The sequence below is a fragment of the Ailuropoda melanoleuca genome, chromosome 12, assembly GCF_002007445.2.
Source record: "Ailuropoda melanoleuca isolate Jingjing chromosome 12, ASM200744v2, whole genome shotgun sequence".
NCBI lineage: Eukaryota > Metazoa > Chordata > Mammalia > Carnivora > Ursidae > Ailuropoda > Ailuropoda melanoleuca.
Window position 1 is genome coordinate 47,011,768 of NC_048229.1, and position 7,632 is coordinate 47,019,399.

The window sequence follows — 7,632 nt, forward strand, 5'->3', positions numbered from 1 at the left end:
TACTTATCCAAGGAAATGAAATTCTAATGATAGAACTAAAACACTGTGACATCTTGTTGGGCCATACCACAAATTTGAGCATGTAGGTTAAATATATATCCTACCAGACATCTTCTGTCCTCATTATTGATTGACATTATCTATAGAACTCCATAAACATGAGTATGATATGGTAAAAGGACTCTATACATGTCCCCTCCTTCTATCCATCTCCTCATAACAGGTTGATAGCAACATGGTCTCTCATTTATGAATAAGCAAAATCAAAAGGGGTGTGGTTGAATGACTTGGCCAAATTTCTCAGAGAGTGGCAGAATCAAGTATTAATCAAGTATTAATGCTTGTAGACAATATATTTTCTATCCATTGCATATCTTACTTCCTGGAAATTTTTATTATTAAATACTACTACATCAGGAAGCCAACCTGTCTACACTCTGTCTCCAAGTACCTAAGATAAATAGTTGTTTAATGTCATCTAATGCTTGGTAGTATATCAGTAACATTTTATTTTTCTTTAATTCTGTAGCAAATCTCCTCTCTGCATCATGTGGTTTCCTGATTAGTTACTCCTTATGGTAACTTTTGTACCCATTTTATTCCAGGTACTCACTGTGATTTGTATTTTTAGGACTGCAGTTGTCTGGCTAGTCAAGCCATCCTGCTGGGTATACTGCTCAAAAGAGAAGGCCCCAACTTCATCACCAGGGAAGGTAAGTATACATGTCTAAGAGAACATTTTTAAATAATGAGACCTCTCTATTCTTGAACATATAGGAAATATACATAATGAATATATACTAAAATAAGTTATTTTGTCCTCCATTAAACCTTTTTTTTAACCTTTAAATGGAAAATGTTTATTCATACCCCCTAGAGTGGAATAGACTGATGTATGAACTCCTAAATTGCTTTCATGTGGTGATGCTTGATTGTTTCTCTGATTGTCTGAATGGTGTTAGAGCCTGATTCTGCCTGTGACTGTTAACCTCTGATGATTCTTTCATAGTTCTTTATTGACAGTTTCCGTTTCCAGTTTTATTTCTTGAATGTTTTTAAGAACAATATTGAATCATTATAGCTATAAAAATTAGCTCCCTCGTGGTCTGCAGCAGCCAATGGAACATGGCATTTAATAGAATTCTGCTCTAAACATCGTTAACAAAAATAAATCATTTCTAATCATGTCCCCTCTGCATTAAGGATATAACCCAATTACCCCTGAAATCCACACTTGTATGTTGAGGCACTCTAAGGAATTCTTGAATTCTCCATCATGGTCTGCTTCTAGCATTTTATTATATAGAATAATATAGAATACATTTCAAGATATTCCAAGTTTTTGGCTCATCTGAAAGTCCTCTGTTAGAGGGGCATATTGATTTGTTTAGGATTAGAGATTGAGTTAGGATTCTAAACACCAATGTAATTAATAAGATTTATAGTTTTAGTAGTGAACATAATGTTTATTCAAATAAGGTCTACTTAGTTTTTACATTATTGTAACTAAGAGAGAAACTTCTTGAATATTATATGTGTCAACTGAATAGTCTTAATTTTCTTAACTGATTAAAGGCAGAAAAACTTTGAGCAAATTTCAAACAGAATCCCCCATGTTTCTTGAAACTATAAGCAGAATCCCAATTATATTGAGGACATTCACTGAAATTTATACTTTAACCAACACAATAGGATTTTTAAAAAGCAGACATTTTATTAGGAACCTAGAATGCAGAATGGTTATTTTAGTAGTGCTTTAAAATGAAACAAACTTTATATAAAATAGTGTATAATGAAAATGCTGAGAGAATTATTTTTTCAACTATCTTTATAAACAGGAATAATTCTCATCTTTTGCATAGATATTTAAAAGACTAAGTTTTTAAATCTGTAAAATCTTATGATACATTGAAAATCATAAGCATCTACTCTGAATACAATTTTATCCAATTTGTTATAAAGCTATAAAAGTAAATTCACAGTAAAATGATAAAGATCTTGTTCTCTCCCCATGTTTCCTTTTTGCTACTCTGTCCTGTCACCATCATTAATATATTGACAAGCTAGTCAATGTAGACCACATGTAAATTGTGGCCAAAGAATGAAGCCCAGTGGTGTCTTTTGAGGACTGTATGTATTGGAATGATCATGCACATAAGAGAGTTTCCGTAAACTTTTGTGGGACCAATAAATGAATAATCATATATATTCAGAGTCTTCAGTACTTGTTCAATTTGCTGTATTCTGTTTATTTTCCACACTAATTAAAATAACTTATTTTTATTTGTTAAAAACTTAGATTGCATATTAATTAAGAAAATAATAAATTTCAAGAAATAAAGTACTCACCAAAATCATATACTCAAACTAAATAGTAATTATGGGTGGGACATTCACACTATATATTGGGTTACATGTTTAAATATGTCAGGTAGTTCAAAAGATTAATGGATATGAATGTATTAACTCTAGTGGAACAAAATGAAATTCAAGAATGGTTTTTAAAAGAGAATAAATGTTATGCATTTAATTAAGAGGGTTTTTTTTTCAACAAAAACTCTATTATCCAATGTCTAGGTACCATTTCTGATCACATTGAGAGAGTCTATAGAAGAGCTGGCAGCAAAAAGCTTTGGTTCGTATTAGTGTCTTTGTCATTATGTTTTATTTTTTGTGTTGTCGTATTTAAAGGCATAAAGATAATGGCCAAACTTAAAGATGGGAATTATTCTAATTTTTACTTTTAAACTCCCAAGGTTATGGCCGTAATTCTGTCTACTTTCTAAGGATCTACCTATATTCCATTGTATCGTGGCTCTCCCAAGATATTAAAATCATGTCTGGGAATAAGGTCCTCCATAGGAATAGAGCCTGGAGAGAGTGTTCACTGGAATGACAGGCTAATGACTCTCTCCTGCACTGCCCCTCGTCTGTCCCAGCAAGGCGCTTTGGGTTCCGCTTTGTATTCAGGAAGTCTGTTCTGTTATCATAGAAGGCCATGAAAAGAGACCAATGGTTCATTTAATCATAAGCAAAAATAATAGAAGGCAGTTCTCTCACCACTTAAGTTGAATGAATCCCAGTGATCATAGTTGCTTCATATAAAATAACTAATGTGTTCTGCAGAAGTACTCTCCCAGGGATTGGAAAAAAAAAAAATAGGGGGAGTTGAGATAAGATTGTTTCAGTTCACAGTGGGGTAGGTATGCCTAAATGCATAGCCCTCTGTATTTTGAAGCAGTTCTAGCCATTTTACCAGCAGAATCAAACATTTTNATGTTCTGCAGAAGTAGTCTCCCAGGGATTGGAAAAAAAAAAATAGGGGGAGTTGAGATAAGATTGTTTCAGTTCACAGTGGGGTAGGTATGCCTAAATGCATAGCCCTCTGTATTTTGAAGCAGTTCTAGCCATTTTACCAGCAGAATCTAACATTTTGAAAGTAAGAGTACATGTATTTTTTAAATGACCCATTATTATCTCATTTTGGAAAAAGAATCTCAAGCAATGTCATAAGAAATTCTCTTAACCTCAACTTGAGTCTCAGGTTTCTAATCTCTAAAATAAGGGGATTTGACAAGACAGTCTCTTAGCAGTATTTCAACTCTGTGATTTGTAGTAAATATACCATTCCTACCCAGAAGAAATAATATACTAATCCTCTGGCTAAATCTCAAATTTGCACTGTAAATTCTCAGCACAGTAAGGCATGCAAGCCAATAGATGTTCCTTTTCAACCAGTATGTTTCAAATGTGGTCTATAGTCTATAATTTTTTGTTTAAGTGAACCTGTTTTTACTTTATGTTATTATACTTGTATTTTAGATAAAGCATTAACTAGAAGGTATTTAGAGTGCTGACTCTTATGTTTAAAAGAACAAACTCCTGGAAGTTTATTTACTGTATTTTCCCTTTTATGGCTTTCCACTAACACACTCAGGTTNAAAGAACAAACTCCTGAAAGTTTATTTACTGTATTTTCCCTTTTATGGCTTTCCACTAACACACTCAGGTTGGCGGTACGCTACGGGGCTGCCTTTACCCAGAAATTTTCTTCCTCTATAGCCCCACACATTACTACTTTTCTGGTACATGGGAAACAGGTAACATACACAGAATGTGGAAAAACTCAAGCTGCTTGAAACGTGTGGGCTTATTTGCATTCTGAGGGTTAATTACGTCTTTTGGTCTTAAAGTGTGTGGGTGAAAGCTTCTCTAAAAGTAGGAAGTGTTTGTTTCACTAACTTTACTGGTTATTGATTTAATTTTCTACTAGTCCATCTATGTTGGGATTAAAGAATATAAAGAATATAGATACTTTTTATATGTCAGCTTCTGTGGATATCCTGAAATATAGGAAAACAGTTTTAAACCTACATTTTCATTTTATTTTCTTCCTCTAAAAGTTCCACAAGAATTTTACTTTTGAGGGGAAAAAATGTCTTATTATTGCATGTGCCATGCTTTAAAAAAATCTGTTCTCTCTAGAATCTGAGACTTTTTCAGAAATGTAAAAATAGCAGTGTGAATTCCTTCCTCCAACATTCTGGCTCTATTAAAAAAAAAAATGCTGGTATTTCATTGTATCACTTCCTAAAATTGAGTACTGAGTCCCCAAATCCAGGAATTTGGTTATCTAGGCACCAAAAGAAACATGATTTAAAGTGGTTATAGGAATAGATGATATTTACCAGTGACAGACTTAATAATGAATTTTTTAATGCAAAATCAGAATACTCACTTTATTACTCCTACTTTATTCCCCATCAAAGCGATGGTTGGGCTCCTTTTTCCTTCTTTTTAAATTGATAATGGCATGAATAATCCTGGTAGCAGAGGTGAGGATGAGGGATTCCTCCCTAATTCTAGAAGGGTCCTACAGTCTGGGAGACTTCAGATATGAGGTCCAGTGTCTTAGGCTCAGTATTTCCTCCAAATTGTTATGTAAGGACCTAATTGTGCACATTTTTCAATCTCCCCCATCAGGGGCCCCATTCATTCATCATCTTTTAGATTTGTCAACCTCTGGCGTGCTCTCTTCTTTGCCCCCAGGTCGGTTGTGCGCCGTGCAGCAAGTCTTTTAAGTAAAGTAGTGGACAGCCTGGCCCCATCCATTACTAATGTTTTAGTGCAGGGTAAACAGGTAAGTATCTGATTTTCAGACTTTCACTCGGTCACATCACAAAAGCCTCTGGATAGGACTCTTGCTTTTGAATCTGAAAGCCTCAGTGTCCTAGGCCTCCCAACCACATTAACGATGGCTCAGGCAAGTAAAAACTAGTCTTAAAGATGCACAGTTCTTAGGTAGACTACCCCTTTTTCCTGCTGTACCTTAGAGCTGTGATTTTCAGCTCCTGTGTTGAGATCGTGAAGATGCTTACCCAGAAAATGGAATAATACCAACTGAAGTACTCCAGACAGGTTTAGGATAGGCTGGGCAAAAACAGGTGAATAGTGAAGGGCACATTTTTCCTTCTACTCCACATGAAATTCTTCTCACCCTTAGAAATGCCTTGACTCCCCAGATCTTCAACCCTTTAGGCCACCTCTCCCTGTAGCTCCTCTCCTCCCACAAAGGCCAGCTCTCGTTAGCTCCTCCTCACAGAGCCGTCTCCTGTTAGCAGTGGTCCCTCTCTCCACTGGGTTCTCATAACATACCTGTGACACTTCTCACAATCTGCCCTGGATCCCAGTTTATTTCAGTGTGTCTGTCTACCCCAGGGTAGGCTGTGAACCCCTGGAAGTCAGGGCCCAGGTCTTGTCCAGCACCTGTACCAGCATGGGGTCTGGCTTGGAGTAGGCACTTGATGAATGTGGCTTGAATTGAGCCTGTGCATGTGGGTATGCGGAGTGGAATGTGGCTGCTCATTTTCTGTTTTGTTTTCCGTAAGCTCTGCTTACCTGGCTGGATCATCATCTGGTTGGAATGAAAACCTGTTTGTTTTCTTCCTCTTCTTTGGGAATATGTGTGCTTTTTCATGCTCTCCTGGCAGTTGACCTAGGGATATAATAAGCTTTAATCATATGAAATACTTTAACCCTCCTTAATAGAATTAGCCCATTGCTCATATTTCAGGGCTCTTAATTCATTAAAATTGAAATTATTTCATCTTGACATCCAGCTTGAAATGTTAGAATAGTAAGTTATTTTATCTTGTAATATTTATTAACAATGAAAACATGATTGTACTAATTAAAAACTCCTGAGAAACAGTTAAATCACTTTTCACATATGTTATTTTCTCTGTTTTATCCAAATTAAGAGGTAGAATTTTCATCCTCATTCATCAGCTACATAGACCAAGATACAGGAATTACCTTATCCATTGCTCTTCCTCACTGTAGTCCTTACCACCAGCCACAGTCTTGTATTGTTGCCCTGGACCTAGTCACCTCTGAGAGAAAGTAAATGGGCTTTGGCTTTGGGAAGCTAGTTTTCCTTGGATTTTAGGTCCCTGTAGTATATCTGAAAATATAGTTAATTGTAGTACACATGAGTATATGAGAAGGTTTTGGAGATCTTTGAGATCATGGCACCTGACACCTGGAGAGGCGTGGGTGAGGGTTAGTCATGTCCATTCTGTGCATTATGTGGAAGGGACTTGCAGCCTGTGGTCCTGAGACTCTGTTCCCCATATTCTAGAGGCCTTGGAGCCTGTCCTGAGGCTGTGGCTGAACCATTGCCTGCCAGACCAGCACATTTCTCAGGGAAACATTTGCAGAGCTGAGTAAGCCCAAGGCTGACAGCTCCACTTCAGGGGCAGGAAGTCCCTTCGCTGACTGCATCTTACCCCTTCACAAAAAACAAATGAGGATGGAGCATTCAGAGTTTGTGTTCGCTCATTTATGAAATGCTGCCCTGAGAACCGAAGTTAATACTGTTTCTACAAAGCACGTTCAGATCACCTCAAGCTCTCTGGAATGAACTAGTGGTTTAGTCATCATCGCTTCCAGAGGTAGTGATGTGCCTTCTGTTTGTTTTCTTCTTCACACACTGACATTTTAATAAAAGTAATCGCACGTGGACTAACTGGTTGGTACCACTTGTGATATAATAAACCAGCAGTTCTCAGTTTTCACTTCATCACAAAGTTGGGGCAAAAGACCCCATGTTCTGCTCTCTCCCCTCATCTCAGAAAATACAAGGGCCCTTTGATATGCTTTTCATTTTCCTGCCTCTTATAACTGCACTGTCCATGGAGGAGAGAGGGAGAGGGGTAATCAGGAGGAAGGAGGGGCTGCAGACTCTTCTGGGAGGCAAGATGCCAAGGATAGAGGAGAGAGACGCAGAGTATTCCTCCTGCCAGCTTCAGCAGCACTCTCTGCTTTGAGTTTTTGTTGTCATTTCCCTCTGTGCTTTCTCATTTCCTAGGCCTGTGGGCAGCCTCGTTTATTCCCCTCCACAGGTGAGAGATAGATCAACAAGTATTTTAATACTCACTAGGTGCCCAGCACTATGCTGAGATAAGTGGGGGCTACACTAGAACTGTATGACCTTGCGTCTGCCTTTGAAAAGGTTACAGTATTGTTAAAGAGCAAAAGTTCCACATGAGAAACTATAAAAGAAGTGAAAATATACTCTCAAATACTAAATTGTGTAGACTGTGCAGTAAAGTAAAACTATCCAATGTATTT

At 37.1% G+C, this 7,632-nt stretch overlaps 1 protein-coding gene across 1 annotated transcript in view; it reads left to right on the forward strand.

The window, feature by feature from the left end:
• PHKB (phosphorylase kinase regulatory subunit beta) overlaps positions 1-7,632 on the forward strand; it is a 219,923-nt gene that overhangs the window by 197,725 nt on the left and 14,566 nt on the right. The window contains exons 23-26 of the mRNA XM_034639023.1: positions 632-713; positions 2,578-2,635; positions 4,010-4,138; positions 5,050-5,140. Coding sequence (XP_034494914.1) covers positions 632-713; positions 2,578-2,635; positions 4,010-4,138; positions 5,050-5,140 — 360 coding nt within the window. The remainder of the gene's footprint in view (positions 1-631; positions 714-2,577; positions 2,636-4,009; positions 4,139-5,049; positions 5,141-7,632) is intronic.